Here is a 17,991-nt window from a genome sequence, read left to right on the forward strand (position 1 = left end):
GGTTTGTATCGCTCGCCACAGACTCCAGTTGTCCCTTGCTCTCACTGAAGTGATGGGCTATCCTCCTGGTGCGCCGCATATTTGTCTCTCTGATGCCTCGGGACAGGTTGGCCCTAGCTGTCCCTAGTCCCACCTCGCTTCCAGCTCTGATGGAAACGTTCTAAACCCTCAAGAACTTATAGATCTCTCCTCTGATGGTTTCTGATTGGCCTGAATAGTGATGGTCTTGGTGTTCATAACTCTTGACTTGCATGCTCCTCTCTGGGTAGTGTAAACATGGTCCAAAGTGTTTTTTCATCAGTGTGCCTTTTGATGTGACACTGTAATCATGTGCGCAAATTAGCGGTTCACAGTCTTATTTGCGAACTGTAAATCAAGCAGGCCACTAAAAACCCATAGACTGTATAAATATGGAAGGCAGTTCTGCTCCTCAAAAGTGAAGCCGAAGCAAGTAGAGCTCCCCCTGGTGTCTGGCTGCAGCATAGGTCATAACCACCTCCTCCATGTTAGTGGATGGGACTTGGGCTGAACTAAAAACACATCAAATTATTTTTTCTGTTAGTTTGTTTTAGTTAGTTAGTTCATTTTTAAATCTGAGTTTCATTCTTCTTTTTCATCTTTTTTTATTGTGAAGCACCTTGTGGTTTTTTGACCCAGAAAGCTATATAAATAAAGTTTGATTACTTACTTACCTGCTTAGGTGATGCTGTAGAAATAGGAAGTGGCATAAACCCAAGTTGGAGCAGCAGATTGGAAAGATCTGGCTCAAAACTTGTGGTGTTTCTTCACATTTCAGAGAAATGTGGAGAAATATGACATTTCCTATTTGCTGTCACTAACAGTCTTCGTAAGGGTTCCTATTTGCGGGTGTTAGTAGTCTCCATGTTGACTCCACCTTGCAAGGAGCATGTGAAGACATTATAATACCATGTTATTATTAAGTGAAGAGAAGAAAAACACATTTACTGTATGTTTAAATGATACAATAAACACATTAGGTCTTCAACTTAAAAGTCCAGTTATCATAAATTCTGCAGATTGTGTCTTATTGAATCCTTCTTCCTTTCCAAGAGTAAGTAGACAGTGTTTGGTTTGCCAGTTTAGAGCTACTATAGGAACTTCGTGTATACGGAGGTCTTTTAAAACAAACCTATTTACTGTGAATTATTTTTTTTGGTGAACCAAAGGGTACAAATGCAATAGTCAAAAATTACTTTTTTAATGAATGACAGACATGGTTACGAGCAGATATGTTGCTTTGTGTGTGTGGAGTTGTGTTTTTGCAATCCTGTCCTGGAGGTTCAGAGTTAGTGTAACAGAATCCCTTTATTGCGGCTCATCACTGATCTGGGTGACACCGCTGGAAGGAACCTTAAAGTGGTTCTTAAAAACCCAGACAATAGTCAAGGACAGCCTACATGTTTCTCCGCGGCTCAGGAAGGATTAGTGTTAGGAAGCAATTGGTATTAGTGTGCTGCACAATTCACAGAGGCCCCCGGCTTTTTCCTTGTCAGGAGTCGCACAAATGGAAGAGCAATAATATATTGTGTTATACTGGCATGAGCACAATGGAGGCAGTAAGTGAAGTTTGAGGAGGCACATGGTGATTGTGACATTTAGAACAACTCAATGATACTTCTTCGTGTGGCATGTCACAGGGATCGGACAGGGACAGGGACAGGGACCGGACAGCCCACTCTGTCTACCGAGCCACAACCTGCCCCTCATATTTTATGGGATCTGGAAAACAGGCAGCTACACTATCAAGCCACCTGCCAAGATCAGAAGGTTTGAATCTTTCCACAAATGCAGTTTTATTTATTTATTTGGCAGTCATCAGTTGTGTGTGCCTAAAGTCATGTAAAAGTTCCTGATTGACCACTCTCACTGCCTGTGTGTGTGCCACACACACACACACACACACACACACACACACACACACACACACACACACACACACACACACACACACACGACCTAAGCCACAGCCTCGTCTCTCTCTGTGAATGTGTGCAGCAGGGATGAGCAGGACCGCACCTTCTGAGAGCGCTTCCTGAAACTGGAGATGCAGGGGTACCAGTAAAGGGTTAGCTTTCATTGTCTTTGTCTTTTTTTTTTTTTTTTTCCATTTTCTCCTGTTGCCCCTCCTGCCTCTTTTAAGCATAGACAGGTACAGGGCGTTAGAATATTAACATACAATGCTCAGCCATTTATTGTTTTACGTAACCCCTGTCACCGAAGCCAGGTACTTATAGTCACGCAGGGTTAAGGAGATGAAAGACCTAAAACACGTAGCGCTGGATTCTCTGCCTCCAATTCTACGCAAAGTTTCTGCACTTTCTGTGTGTGACTTGTGGAATTAAGCCGCCCGCCACCTGAGCTCTGATGACATTTTTTTAGTTCTGTTGGGAGGGAGATTATTTTTTATTTATTTTGTATTCGTTGTCAACATAATTACTTCTACAGCAGGTATGTATGTTCACTTTGCTTTACTTAAGTGTTTTATTTCATGACCGTTTTTAATATGTACCTGACAAACCAGTGGATAGTGCTATCGTTAAATCTACATTTTCACATATGCAACAGACATTTATGACAAGTTGTTTAACATTATAATGTGCCACATTGTTGAGATGAATTTTCTTTTTTTTCTGTTTTTTTTTTTTTAATTTTCCTCACTGTTATTGATCAAGGTTTCCTAAATGTCTTTCTGCTTTTATAATCTGTCACAAAAACTTAACGGATATCAATGAGGACTAAGGTGCAATTAAATACTGACATTAATTGTGTTTTCAAATGGCACAAAACTCTGAACTTCCAGTGTTGTTCTCTAGTTCATCTCAGACATTATTATTTTTTTTGTGGGGCCGAGATCTTTCAGCTATTTCTCCGCACAGGGAAGGGAGGGGAAGCAGAGCCGGCACAAAAGGCGACATTATTCCCCAGCGGATCTGCGCTACATCCTACTATGAATGGAGTATTGAAAAACACAACATTGGGGACTAGATTATTTTTCATCCCTCATAACTGAGCCATTTGTCCCGGAGTTTCGAGTGGCTTGTTGGTGCAGTCCGCAAATGAGACGGCCGCGGTTCTCGAGTGCCGTGCTGGTGTTTAAATCCCCACCTCCCAATTGGACGCACCGTGTCTATTCTGTGGGCCTCTGGCCTTCTGTACGCCACCTTTTGAGACACTGTGAATGGGATTGTTCTGGGTGTAAACATGTGTGTCCGGAGCTGTCTCTGAGGTGGCAATTAAGTGATTTGGTCTTGTCGCTAATGGCCCCACAAAGGTTGCGGTTTAAATTTACTACCACAAGCTGAAGTGTATGAATACAGTGCGGTGGCTTAATGTTGTAGTCCTCCCCCTTTCTCTCCTTGCCCTGCTGCTCTCCAAGGAGACGAGAGGCGCCCCTGCAGTGTCATCGGGTGCCTAAGCGTTTTGGAGGGTTCTAGTGACAGATTGCAGGAAGCAGCGCTTATGCCCGACGACGGGGACCACAGAAAGCAGAAATGTCTTTTTGTGCCCCCTGGGCCCGGAATGTCCACTATCTCGAGGGGCCAATATCAAATTCTCCCCTCATCATCCCCTAATACGCATTCCTGTGTAAGGTCAGGGGGAATTCTGCATAGAGACAAACAATCACATGCTTCAAACAATACTCCTCAATTGACTTGAAGAGCAGGCGAAAGGCGGCTGCGGCGTCGTCGTGCTAAATAAAGAATCAGCTCGGCAAATTGACTAGATAAATGAAAGCAGATTTTATCAGGCCACATTAGAAGGATTAGTGGGATTAAAATGCTGCATATTAACGAATATGATCATATCAATAAGATAAAGGCAGACCATTGTTGCTGGGTTTAAGCGATAATATGACAGACATCCTCATATTCATTAACGTTTTACAAGGAATATTACGCTTCATTTAATTTCTTCAAATCGGTCCGTGTTAGAATGTCAGTCAGAGCCATTTTTTGATTCCACTCGCAGTATTAGACGCATGTCATTCATCCCAGTTTCTGAGTTGAGAGGGTATTCGGTGTCTGGCTGAGTTACTATCTAACTCTTATTACTGAGTGATCTTCAGTGAATCCTAACATTCTCTGTCTGAAGGAAAATCCCCTTGAAAACAGTGACACAGGTGCCTGCCTCTGTCTGTAACACAAGCCTCCCCCAGCAGCTGATGATGCTCACGAGCTAAGCTTCTTCACCCCAGCCATCTAACAGGCCTCACACCGCTGCCAGGTTGGCGAACAGTGGCCATTTTGTGGTTTCAAAAGAGAAAAAGCAACCGGCCTCCCCGTTCCTTGGATTTTATTTGTTGGCGCCACTTGCTTATATGTGGGGAAACCTGGGCGACAGTTTTACGCCGTTTCAACTTCTTCACAGCGCCTCTTGTGTCTGTGGGAATTGAAGCGCGCCAAGTGATCCATGGAAACGATTTTGAGCTACACGTTGCCCATGCCCGACCTCAGACTACCATCAATACTCTACTACAGCACAAAAAAACAAAAAAAACAACAGCTGTAGGCTCCATCAGAGGAAACAATCCAATACTATAATTAGGCTGCTCTGAACCAGAACAGAAAATAGTGATCGTTTGTAGAAAAGTGTCTATACTACGCCCTGCTTTAGACACAGCGCAGGACTCTGGGAGATCTGATGAGCGGGGCTGGCTGTGTGTGTGTGTTGCAGGCGGATGGTCAGTCAGGCAGCCATGCGAGGCCAACGTGTGGTGGAGAGCGAGTGCAGGTGCTGGAACCCGGCCGTTTGGCTCCTGGTGTCCCTGCTCGGGACCCTGGTCTTGGTGGCCTTCAGCGTGCTGATGAGACTTGGTGAGTGCACGGGGTCGGGGTTATCACCTTAGATTTGTCCAAAGAGTACAACAGGTCACTGTTGTCATATATACACAGAATATTGCATGTTATTAGTGAGAAGGTGCCTCCTTCCTTAGAGTAACTCCACTCTGAAATACAATACAAACTGTAATCTACATGTGTATACTGAATTGCACTCAGGAAGTAATAACAACATGTCACGGTTTTAATATAGAAAGGTCAGTTCCTACTGATATTTGCAGTCTATTGTCATTCCTAAAGGGAACATTGTGAAATATGGAAAAGTAATACGCCTTTATAAGTCTGCTGCTTTTGTTTCATGTTCTCAGTGACCAGTTTTGGCTAGAACATCTTATTAAAGCATACGACTCCCTAAAGGGCTTAGTTTGGTTGTATGAAGTCTGAAATTTTATCTAAATGTTTCATCTGCTACTGACAACAAACGTCTACGTTCAGGCTTTTCTAGCTCTTAAACACGATGGTCCTTCCAATTTTTTAAATACATGCACACAGATAATACATTCTAAGAGCCTTTAATGTTGTTGTTTTGAACTAAATTCATATGGGGTTCTGCATATTCTTTCCCAGAGAAAAGGTTGCTGGAGATATAAACTAAAAAAAAAACAAAAAAAACAACTGTGACACATGAGATGATTTTTTTTGTGTGTCAGTGTTTAAACCCATTTGGGCCAATGATAATGCTCAAGAACCTGATGTGCCAGCAAGAGAACTCCCTGTAGATGAGGGTTTTGTGTCCACAGCCACTGTCTGGCCCGTGTTACCCAGTAACAGCTGGCTAAATGCCCTGCAAGCAGGCCACGGTCAATTCCACTCACTGCATCAACACATGAACAGAGAGCAATTTGTGCCAATGTGCCAGCTTAATGGGTTTATACACAATATATATTTATACATATGGTATGTGACTCACTAATGTCTTTTTTTTCCTTTTAAATTTGAATTTCAGGAGACATGAAAATAAGCAAACGGACCGTACCCAGTAAGTAACATTTAATTGAACGTTTATTATGACATTTAGGATAAGTATTTCATCTGCCCTCGGTATGTTTTTACAAGGCCCTGGAGCAAAAGTATTTAGTTGTGTATAGATACCGTACTGCTAGTGATTCAGTGTCGCAAACAAACGGGAGAAGCCTGTGAACTGACCCACATTGGGTGGAATATTTTTTGTTTGTTTAAGTGTCTCTGGTGCCTTTGTCGAAATCTGAGATATTATCCTTCAGGCATGTCCTTCCTCTAGTGCACGTCTTGTGAGAACATGTGCTTTGGTCAAAGCCCTCACATCTCAGAAAAACACGTGGATAGAAAAAAATAAATAAATAAATTGCCAATCTGGTCAAGTTATTCAGAGTTAAATCATTAAATAAAGGTACGATCGAGACAGTTTATCAAATAATTATCAGTAACCTTGCCAGCAGCTCTGTCATGCTCCTCATCCTCAGGAAAACTCTAAGCATTACAGCCTCTTGAAGTTACGTGAAATTTGTTCTTCTCTTTAACTCCAATAGACAAGTTTTGACATTAAACTCAATTTGTTAACCATTATCCATTAACTGGACTTGGTGTGAGCTTTGTCTGTGTGGTTAACTCATGTCATTTAACCCAAGTTCTAAGTTGAAAAGAAGCGATGAGAGTGGATGATATACTGGGAAATATAGAGGCTTTTTAAAATAGACATAATTATTAACATAAAATACCTTTGAAACAAGGCTCTACAAAAGAGTATTAAACCACGTATTATAAGTGCAGCGAAAGTATAGTGTAATTATTACGCTATCTAAACTCTATCCATCTATTATGTAATGTACGTAATAGGTGGGTGGAGTTCAGAAATTTTCCTATGTGGAATAGATTTTAAAGTGGCTGTTTTTGGTCAAATCAAATTTGAATGTCCTCATTTCTAAACCACCTACACAGCATTAAGTGAGGCCATTGTTTCAAATGCCAATACGGAACATTGTACATATTATCAGTGCATTTTAAAACACATTACATTTTTGAACAAACAAGATGTGAGTTTAATCCATCTGAAGTTGAACTTACCACTACTAATTACCATTAGTAGTCAAGATCTAAATAGAAACTATCTAAAACTATTTAAAATGCAATGCTTTCAACTTAAAATGGCAATTGATAAGAATATGGGAGAGTCGTTTAGTTTAAATAGTGAATAACTGAGTTCATTTGACAAGACAATGAGTTTTCTTCAATGGGTAATGTAACCTAATAATTAGTTTTAGCTCATAGTATCAAGTTGAACAAAGAAATTATTATTAGTTAGGACTTAACTTTTTGAGTTGAAATAGTGAATGGCATTGCTAACATTTCAAGTAAATAGTTTGTTTTTAGTGCGTTAGTGTGTTGTGCTAAAATAGGCTCATTAGTGCACAACACAAAGACTTTATTGTTGGACAATAAAGTCTGATCTAAAAGTGGTGTCACATCATCAAACTTTAAAAGATAAGTCCAAGGCACTTCGCTAGCTCTAAAAAATATAAAGCCTTTATCAAGATGAGTATTTCATAATGAAATGGTTTAAAACGGAAGTAGTAAAGAATAACGGACACTGGGATACAACCCATGCGTAGCGGCAAACACCCTTCTTTATTTATTTGTTTATTTATTTTTTACCACTACTTCTGTTTTAAACCATTTCATTAGGAAATAGCCATCTAAATAAACACTTTTTATATTTTCTTGAGCTGGAGGAGTGCCTTGGACTTTTCTTTTGAGCTTTGCTATTTATGTCCCCTCCCAAAGAGCATCCTCATTATATGCATTAAAAAACTTCCGGAGAACCCTGGACAGTGTTCGTTTGTTTATGAAAAGTTATTTCACCATAAATGTCAGCCTCACAGCGGCACTAGAAGAGAAACAGGGTGGTCACTGTATTCACGGTAGTCGAACTAGTTGTCTGAGGACCAAGACCGTCTGTACAAACATAATTTTATGTGTCCAGAGCTGCTAACGTGGCCAAAACCCCAAACTGAAGCAACAAGCGAACATATTTGTGTTGTAGCTGCCGCATACAGTGTGAACAGGGCTCTTGTTGTGGTTTCAGCCTGTGTCTAGTGTTACAGGAAAATGGATGTAGTAGATATAGAGTACAGTAACTATGGAAGGCCAAGAACGGCCTTTCAACAAATAATTTCACCGTACTCTCTCGCTTTCTCTCCCATATTCCCTCCTCCCTCCTGCTTCAGCCAATGTCGACCAGAGCCCGGTGAGGACGTACTATGAAGGTAAGCCTGAGCTCGACAGCTTCGTCCGCCTCACCTGCACAAAACATTCATGTGCTGCATTCAAGTCACGCTATAGGCCTATCGGTGTCAGGCTGTTTGTACGTGAAACACAGTACAGGAGGTAGAGCAGCGCCCGGGGCTTTTTAAACAAGGTCACTTTCCAGCTCTCCATTTCCCTAATCCCTATATTATGCTATGTAACCTCCCACCCTCCTGCACCTACTTTACTCCCTTCCAAGGAGTCATATGGCTTATTGTGTGTCTTAACTTTGTAGTAGTAACCTACTTTCAGAAAGATTATTTTGTTCCTGTTAACATTACATAAAAGCCATTCTATCATAATGTCCCTCAGACAGAAGACATGTTATTCCAATGAGGTTTCACAGTTATAACTAACCAACATAAATATCCACTCAAAGACAGAACGTAGAGACACCAAACCACTTACTATCTGCTTGTCTCTCTACAGTACAACTGGTGAATGGACGTACCAGGTGTGAGGGCAGAGTGGAGGTGGGCTTCAACGGCACGTGGGGCACGGTGTGCGACGACGACTGGGACATGGTGGACGCCAACGTTGTGTGTCGCCAGCTCGGCTGTGGAGTGGCTGTGGGCAGCAGCTCCAGCTCCAAGTTTGGCCAAGGCATGGGCTCCATCAAGCTGGACAACGTGGACTGCAGAGGGACGGAAACAGACCTCAGCCAGTGCCGTAGTCTGGGCTGGGGCGTCCACAACTGTTACCACTACGAGGATGTGGGTGTCACCTGCAGAGGTAAAGCTCATCATCTTTTCATGCGCACGCCTGCTTAAAAAAAAAAAAAAAAGGACAAAATGATTGACATTAATCTTTTCATTTTCCTGCTAGAACCGACATTTCTGGGGATTAGAGCTTTTGAGGAGCACACCACAGCACCTCACAGCAACTCGGATTTACGTAAGTGCCTTCTTTTTTTTTTCAAATTAGACTGGTCTTCTGCCAACTGAGCCTTCTGCCTACAAACACATGTGATAACTTCGAGATCATAAACCAGTGATAGTGAGGAGGAACTAATAGTTACAACAGTTCATATGGAAAATGTTTACAGTAAACTCGTTATGTTGCACTTTGATGGCTGAAATGGTGTTCCTGTACATGCACAGCTGCACTAGTTAGTACTTTGACATATCACTGGACTACAAATCTACCTGTTTGTGAGAGTGTCAATATCACTGTAATGATGAACCCACAGAAAAATGACACTGCAGTTCCTCTCAGCTCCTCTCAGATTTATAGCAACTTAACGTTTATTATGTGAGGCTGACATGTTGGCCTAGAGCAATTTAAAATGTATGCCACCATAGAAAACGGAAGATGTTTCATAGTGAATATTCATTAAAAATAAACGTCCATTTCAACTGCTCGCTAACATGTTAGGTTTTTTTTTGAATGCTTGCTTCCACTGCCTTCATGGGGCCCCACTTTATTTATTTATTTTTTTATGTTGTAGGATTAAAATATAAAATACACAAATATAGCGGACGGGTGTCACAACAGATGTTACCAAAGAAAAAGTCATTAAATAACAAACAGTGACTTATCTTGTCATTGTGTGAGGTCCAGTCCTCTGGATATAAACAGATCTATATACTGAAAAACATAAAACTGCATAGAATTGATATGTATTATATCAGTTGTGCAACTATTAAATGATTTTAGATCAAAGAGCCAGTTCAGAGGAAAGACACTTTTGGCACCCTCAAGGAAATCCGACACACCTCAAAGGTCTCCTGAATTCCAGGCCATCTGCATTGTCGCTGCTTTGCCTTTGTTGTAGTCACCTTGTTTTCACTTTAATTCCTAAGAGGACCATGAGAGACCAGAGCAGAATCTAATTTGGTTAACGAGTGACGTATATGGCCATTTCTCTGGTGAGATTATGAAAGCCACTGGGAATCTCGGGATGTCTTCCAGATTCACCGCTCATAAATGATGGACATATGAGAATGTCTTTTGTCCCCGTGTTTTTGTCTGGAAAGAGGCGTGCGTTCACCACATCTGTGGTTAGCGGAATATCAGGTGCTTTTTCTGGGCCCACGGTCTGTATTGTGTTTCCAGCACCTTTCTCCTCTCTCTGTATCAGTGTCTCTTAATCATTTCCTTTGGCTTTGACAAATTTTCACACACAAAACCCAGCAGCTACTATTTCACTGGACACCCCTCAACTGATATTAATAGAGATTCTAGTAAAAAAAAAAAAATAAAATTTATAGCATTAGGAAATATCACTCATCATGACTCCCTTCCTTTCTTGGTTTAGGAGATGGAACCATACGTTTGGCGGGTGGACAGAATGCCTGCCAGGGCCGGGTCGAGATCTACTACCAGGGAAACTGGGGGACAGTGTGCGATGATGACTGGTCCCTCAACAACGCCTGGGTGGTGTGCCAGCAGATCGGCTGCGGTGGGGCCGTCTCTGCGCACATCAAGTCCTCCTTTGGCTACGGCACTGGAATGATTCACCTGGACAACGTCAACTGCTATGGCTATGAAGAGGACCTGACTAAATGCAAAAGCCTGGGCTGGGGCAAACACAACTGCGGCCACCATGAGGACGCCGGGGTCACCTGCACAGGTATGTACACACATCCACACAAGTAGTAGACATTTATCTAAGGAATTGTTGCAATTCAAACAAATACAGAGTAACATGGGTCTGTTAATATGCTCAATAGACACGTTTGTCAGTTAATTACTTAACTGTACCAAGATAAAGAGTAATTCTATCAGTAATACTGATGTAAGGATGAAATCATAACAATTAATTATGAAACAAAATCTAACAATCTCTAGAAGATATTGCAAAAGCACAAGTTGTTCAACTAATTTCATTTCTTTTTCAGCTTCCACTACTATTCCACCTGCAGCAACAGAACTCCAGAGAGGGTTCAGGCCAACACTAAACACCAAAGGTAAAAGCAACTCAAACACACACACACACACACACACACACACACACACACACGCACACACACACACACACACACAATCCTGTCAAGCAAGCACAAGCTCGCACGTCAAATTTGCTGTTTTTTAATATTCATGAAAAATGCACTTTTGTCCGATGACCAACAGGGTGAGCCATTTCTACCCCTGTCCTGTTGTGTGTACTGCACCTCAGTGTTACTATACAAGACGGCGAAAGTTATAAATGTGTAGTTTTTGTATGAATCCCTCAAGTAATTAAGTTTTTTCACCTTCTCTTCAGCCACAGAACAAGTTACGGTCACACAGCCGCCAACTACGACAACTCTTGCCACGACCATCCAGACAAAAGGTAACAACACTGAAGTTCTGACTTTTAAAAACAAAAGCACTGTATTTTCATATTGGACACAGCTATTACTGTAATTATTCTGCTCTAAAATGACAATGCTGTACCTGTGTCTCTAATCCTGTACAGGCAAACCAACCATTCGTTTGGTGAATGGTAACAATAGCTGCCAGGGTCGGGTGGAGGTCTTATACAAAACCGTTTGGGGGACGGTGTGTGACGATGACTGGAGCATGACCAACGCCCATGTGGTGTGTATGCAGCTTGGCTGTGGCCCCGCTATCGCGGCCAAGACCCAGGCCTTCTACGGCTACGGTTCGGGTCCAATCCTGCTCGACAACGTGGAATGCAGTGGACGTGAGCAGGATCTGTCGCAGTGTTTCCACCTGGGCTGGGGTCAGCACAACTGCGGCCATCATGAGGACGCTGGAGTTGAATGTGCACGTAAGACCAGTCTTGTTGTCATGTGGCACTACATTAAGCTTACAATAATAACTGCACATATACACAACTGAACAGAAAGGTCTGCATCTATTAAGTCATCAGTTCCACTGCAAGCTCATACTTCCCATTAATCCAGTCATCTATGCCCACCCTGCTGAGCTGTCCAGTTGCAATGCATGACAGGAGTACTCTGAGGAGGAGACAGCCCAGAGAGCATTAAAAATACAGTGGATGAGTCAAGGCGCATCAGCGTCACTGCTTGCCTGCAGGCCAAGTTCTGCTTCTTTAAGGCTAAATCAAAAGCACAAATAAAGTTCCACTTGGTTTCAGATTGATCGGAAAACACTGTACATTCAAATTTAAAGGGAACAGTTTTTAGGAGGAGGTGATTAGAATAAGCAAAGGGGACATCATTTAACATGACAATGAGGAGTTCACAAATACTTGTTGTTGAAATTGCTTCTGCAATGTGTGTCTCTGTATTACTATAAGAGCCAGTGGAGCTAATAGGCTTCCTATATTGATCAGTGGAGTAATTAGACGAGAGCCTTGCTAATGCTTTTGTGACCTGATATTTCCTGAGTATGCCCAGAACGCAGGAGGATCACTCTGTTTTCTCTCCTTTTCTCTGCTTCCCCTAGCTTATGACCCCAAGCTTTTCCTCATGGGAACCGGTCGTGACTTCAGAGTAACAGAAAAGACACCGGTCACCACCACCATGCAGCCCACTGAAGGTCGGTCATATATTCTATGTATTTAGCTAGATCACAGACAACCCTTGCCATATTCCTCTAGATTCAGTATTCACTCTTCTCTGTGTTTTTCTGTAGGAATGCTGAGACTAGTGGGTGGAGAGCATTGGTGTGAGGGTCGAGTGGAGATGTACCTAAATTCTGCATGGGGCACAATCTGTGATGACGCCTGGGATCTCCCTGACGCTCAGGTCGTGTGTCGTCAACTGGGCTGCGGAGAGGCCATCGCAGCCCGGGGGGAAGCTTCTTTCGGGCCCGGCACCGGAACAATCCTGCTGGACAATCTCAAATGCACCGGTGCCGAGGCCTCCCTGCAGGCATGCTCCCATATATCCTGGGACGTGCACAACTGTGACCACACTGAAGATGCTGGCGTCACCTGCTCACTGTCGTGATTTCAGCAGAACCATGCTCCCAACTCCACCATGGGTTGGGAAGTGGGAGTACTGACCTAGGACTTGTATACATTATGTAAATAACAGCTTCCACATTGCTGAAGGAATACTCCATCATCAACAACATACAAAACAACTAATATGATGATATATGATTACATACTATAACTATCTATGTCTATTAAGCACTTTATAAATATATGATATAAAATACAATGTACACATTTTGTATGTGATAAAGAAAAACAACGCTTTTAAATGTCCGTCTCTCCTTTTATGTTTAAGTATTTACTGTATTTACTGCTGTTATACTTTGATGTTTAAGTCGGAAATATTCTGGAGGCAGTCCATCCATTAATAAAGTATGTGGATAAAAGTAAAATATTTTTACACAAAAAAACTATAGATCCAAAATTCACAAATACAAAGCAAGTAGAAATATAAATGAGAAAAAAATGTACTTTATATTATAAACCATAAGAATGCAAGGAAACTTCCGTGAATAAATGTGTTAAATCTTGTGAATATATGACATCTTGTGTTCCTTGTGTTCTGTAACCTACATACAAATAAATGTAACATTCATCATATATATGTGACAAAAAATGTTATTTTTTGGTATTTAATACATTCTCGTTGCAGAAACAGAAATGAAAGGATGCTAATTTAAGCTTGTCGTTCTGTTTAATATGCATCGGTTAGATTTTTACTCTTCTTTGGTGGTACAAGTGCAGTAACTTCACCTTTTAAATTTGTTCAAGGGAGACGGATGTGCCACAGGAAAAATAAAATGTTTTCATTTACAGGAGAAAGTCAGACTGAGATTACATCAGCTTTTCCTATTACTTATTTAACCTTTAGCTCTTGGAGCAAAAACAACAAGCAGCAGTTTAAATAAAATGAGCCAACTGCTCTACAAAGCAATTATGCCATTTATCACACAGAAAACTCATATGCAGCTGACAGTGTGGCTACAAATGATGATAACGGGATAATGGTAAAATGTGGAACCATAGCAAAGGTAGCAAACAGTTCAGTTGCTAAGGCTAGCTAACCTTTGAAGAATGGAGGAATGTAATTTGAATCGTGTATATGTGTTGCACATGTTAGAATTGACAATAAAGTTGACTTTATGTTTAAGTTGAACTGTGAAAAGCTAATGGTCAAACGTTAACATTTCCAAATTCTGCTTTTTTTTATAGGGAAAAAAATTTATTATTTCATTTTTCAAAAGCTACAGTATCTTGCTCTATATTGTATAATACAATTAAAACAATCATATAGCACACCCGACTGTGACACCATTAAAGATTTGCCATTCCTCTGTCTAGGTGGCTGGTGGTAAAATTTGGTGGGTGGGCCTACAAATGCATAATACCGATTAAATAGTTAAATAGGCAGCAAAAGAAACAAGATCAACATCACCTGTAATAATATGGACAGTTACATCAATTACAGGTACACTATACTTTTTTAATTCTCTACATCTGGTCTGGGGTAAGCACCCACCATCACCTCTTAATGACAAGCTGCGACCCAAATCAAATAAAACTTTCAGCTTCAACTAATTTTATTGAATGAAAATATTGTGCAGTTTATACCTGAGATAGTTGAATATCATATCACAGTATGAAAACAAAGAAAAAACAAATGTAATGATAAACCAAAATGATGCTAGAGAGGGAACTATTCTCTTTTACACTCTATTAGCTGCATTTTAATTGCAAAAAGGTAATTAAAATATTTGCTAGATCTTTTTAGTTGACGGACAAAACATTTCAAGACTTATGGAGACATTTTGCTAAGAGATTATCTACAGAAACACCGGGAATGGAAGAACATTTGTAAGACACCATCTAAATTAAAGGAAGTGTTCTGGTCATATTCAGAGGACAAGTCAAAAAAAAGGGGTTATATCAAAAATTTATGAAGCATTACAGCACGAATCCGAGGACAACTACTTGAATATTAAAGAAAAATGGGAGCTGGAAGCAAACATAATAACAGAAGAAGAATGGGAAGAAACATTTAAAAAGGGACATAAACTAACTAATAGTTTGTCATCGCTGACAACACAGTTGGATTCTTTGACGGAATATGACAAAGAGCAAATCAACATCAAATCCTGCCTTTAATCTGTAGAATGTTGCCATGAGTATAAACAGGGCTCCTGAAAGCCACGAGTGAGTTTTTGATTGGTAAACCAGAAGACACACAGCGAGTGAACGTGAAGATTACTTCATATTTAACAGAGCAACAGTCAGAGAATCAAACAGTAAACACTATTCGATTTAAAATGGAGACCAGTGCTACAAACCGCAACAAGGTTGACAGGTAAATTTTAAGTCACCCTGCATGACTTTAAGCACCAAGTCTTCATTTCAACGAATTCTGCCATGACGTCTGCAGAGTAAAACCAGGAGAAGTCTCAGGCAACAAACTCCAGGAAAATGCTCAACTTCCAGGAGGAAGTTGAACTTCAGTATCCAGCTCAATGATGAAGACTTTCCAGCTCTCCAGACAAAAGCAGACTCAACCCAGGCATCACAGAACTCCAAGGCCACTGACCTGAAAAGGGGACTCAAAAGAGGGGGAAAACTAAAGGACAGGATTAAAATCACAGACCAAACCTGCGTCACTTGCCACCTCGCCTAAACTGTCCCCCACAGTCGCCGAGATACCTGGTACAGCAACTAAAGTACCTGCTATTGGAACCAAAGTACCAGCCACAGGTCTCACAGTACCTGATGCAGCTTCAGGGATTCCTGTCGAAGCTCCCACAGTATGTGAGCCAGCTACTGATGTGCCTGCCGCATCTCCAGAAGTGCCTGCCGCATTTCCACATGTGCCTGTCGTATCTCCAGAAGTGCCTGCCGCATTTCCACAGTACCTGCCACATCTCCAGATGCACCTGTCGTATCTCCAGAAGTCCCTGTCCCATCTCCAGATTTGCCTACCGCAGCTAAAGAAGTGCCTGCTGTATCTCCAGATATGGCTGCGACATTTCCAGATGTGCTTGCCACATCTCCAGAAGTGCATGCTGCTTCTCCAGAAGTGCCTGCTGCAGCTCTTGCTGTATGTGGAGCACCTCCAGAGATTCCTGTAGTAGCACCCACAGCACCTCTGCCAACTTCTCAAGAGCATACTGGAGACACCCCAGGTCCACAGGCTGTGATGAGGCCTTCAACAGGGCCATATAGGATAGACATCAAGATCAACCTTCTACACGGCCAAATAGGATGAACACAAGACCTGAAGTCCAACCAGGATCAAAACCAACACATTGGACACCTAAATTACAGCAATCCACACCAATAAAATGGGATGAGACCACACCTAAAGTGGAGCCTTCTACCATGCTCCAATGTGCAGCTCCACAAGTGCACATAGGAACTCCTACTGTTCTTGGGGCAGCTCCAAAAAATCCTGTTGCTGCTCTCAACGTACCTGCTGCACAAAACCCTGCACAGACCACCATAGGGATCAATGTGCAACCTTTGGCATTGCCAAAAGTGATGGAGTTGACACCTAAATTGTTGTCTTCCAGCAGGCCAGCTGTAGAAATACCTGTCAATGCCAAACTGCCTCCCACACCTTTTACCCTGCAAAAATTGCAGTCTACTACAGAGCCCACACAGCAGCCTGCAGGAACTAAAGTCCATCCAATTTTCCAAATGCTGCGTGGAAACACAGCTGAGAAACCGCAGCCTGATGTCAAGCCTGAACTCACCAGCGGGATCAAGAACAACACTCTTCTTCAGATCTCAGAGCTGGAGGTTAACAGAATTCTGGGAGATGGGACAGATAGGATCTCTTCACTGGAGCAAGAAAAGGCTGTTCTAAGAAAGGAGTTGGAGCAACTGAAAGAACAGCTCACAGCCAAGGAAAAGAGGCAAAAGAAGAGATGGCTGTTCTTTATCAGGTGCTCAGCAAGAAGAGAGCGCTACTGAGTTTCATTTGATGTATGAATATGTACAAGTGCAATTGTCACATCGGCTGATTTTAACATTTGGGATATTTAATTTTGAAAGTCTAGCCTTCTTCATTCTTTACTTACTTACCACAAGTAGTTGTGGGCTTTTATTTTGAAAATGCAACACCGACCCTTCCGTTGCAATCTCTGTACACCACTGGGTGCTTTTATCCTCTCTCCCCTGTAATACCTGTTTGGAAATGTTGTCTTCTTGTTAACAGCAAGGTTATTGTTGAGTTTCTGCAGGCTTTTTATAAGTCTTATCGTGTCTTTTTGTATACATGTATCGTTATATTGCATTTTGTGAAAAGCAGAAAGTAAAGGAGAACAGTAGTAAGGTAAAAATCTCAGAACTCCGTGAACAAAAATAACAAGAATAATCACACAATCACACAATTTAACTTGTACAAGAGAGACTACTATGCCACAGGCAAAACACATTGGCCTTTTTTACCGGAGAAACAGAGTTTGGTGCACAACAGCATTTTAGCATTTGTAGCTAACCGTTAAGCTAACATGTATGTTAACATGTTTGTTAGGCCTTTAACAAAGAAAAAAACATTGCAAATATAATTTGTTCAAGATACAGTTCTCTAAAAGAAAAGGGGAGAATTGCTTTAAATCAAAATTAAGCTAAATTATATGAATTGCGTGTAAAGTCTGATCCAAATGATGAGCCGCTGTAGCTAAAACTGCTGAAATAGTTTGTGCAGATTCTGACAGAAAAGTCAGAACACACAGTCCATCACAGTTTATTGTGCGTGGGTGACTGACAAAAGTGGCTACAATGCAGACATGTGAGCGTCACATGGAGAGAAGTGTCACATTATCCTTTACACCAAATGGACAGTCAGGTGCATGTGTGTCACTTACCTGGGGGAAACAGCATGCTGCTGGAAGACCTTGGGTCCTGCCATTCTTGTGGGTGTTAGTTTGACATGAATCACCCAGTGACCACCCTGCTTTCCCTACCATGTATCATGTGTTCCTTGATGGCAGTGGCCTCTTACAGCAG

General features: G+C 41.6%; 1 protein-coding gene across 1 annotated transcript; it reads left to right on the plus strand.

Annotated features, from left to right (window-relative positions):
• The first annotated feature begins 1,346 nt into the window (after positions 1-1,346).
• Positions 1,347-13,535, plus strand: LOC125021251 (scavenger receptor cysteine-rich domain-containing group B protein). The gene is made up of 12 exons (XM_047607231.1): positions 1,347-2,469; positions 4,696-4,835; positions 5,806-5,838; positions 8,063-8,101; positions 8,571-8,873; positions 8,967-9,035; positions 10,399-10,713; positions 10,982-11,050; positions 11,347-11,415; positions 11,542-11,856; positions 12,498-12,590; positions 12,687-13,535. Exons 2-12 carry the CDS (start codon positions 4,700-4,702, stop codon positions 13,001-13,003), a joined length of 1,758 nt encoding a protein of 585 aa, XP_047463187.1. The 5' UTR covers positions 1,347-2,469; positions 4,696-4,699; the 3' UTR covers positions 13,004-13,535.
• The last annotated feature ends 4,456 nt before the right edge of the window (positions 13,536-17,991 follow it).

This window comes from Mugil cephalus, chromosome 15 (assembly GCF_022458985.1).
Source record: "Mugil cephalus isolate CIBA_MC_2020 chromosome 15, CIBA_Mcephalus_1.1, whole genome shotgun sequence".
NCBI classification, from domain to species: Eukaryota; Metazoa; Chordata; class Actinopteri; order Mugiliformes; family Mugilidae; genus Mugil; species Mugil cephalus.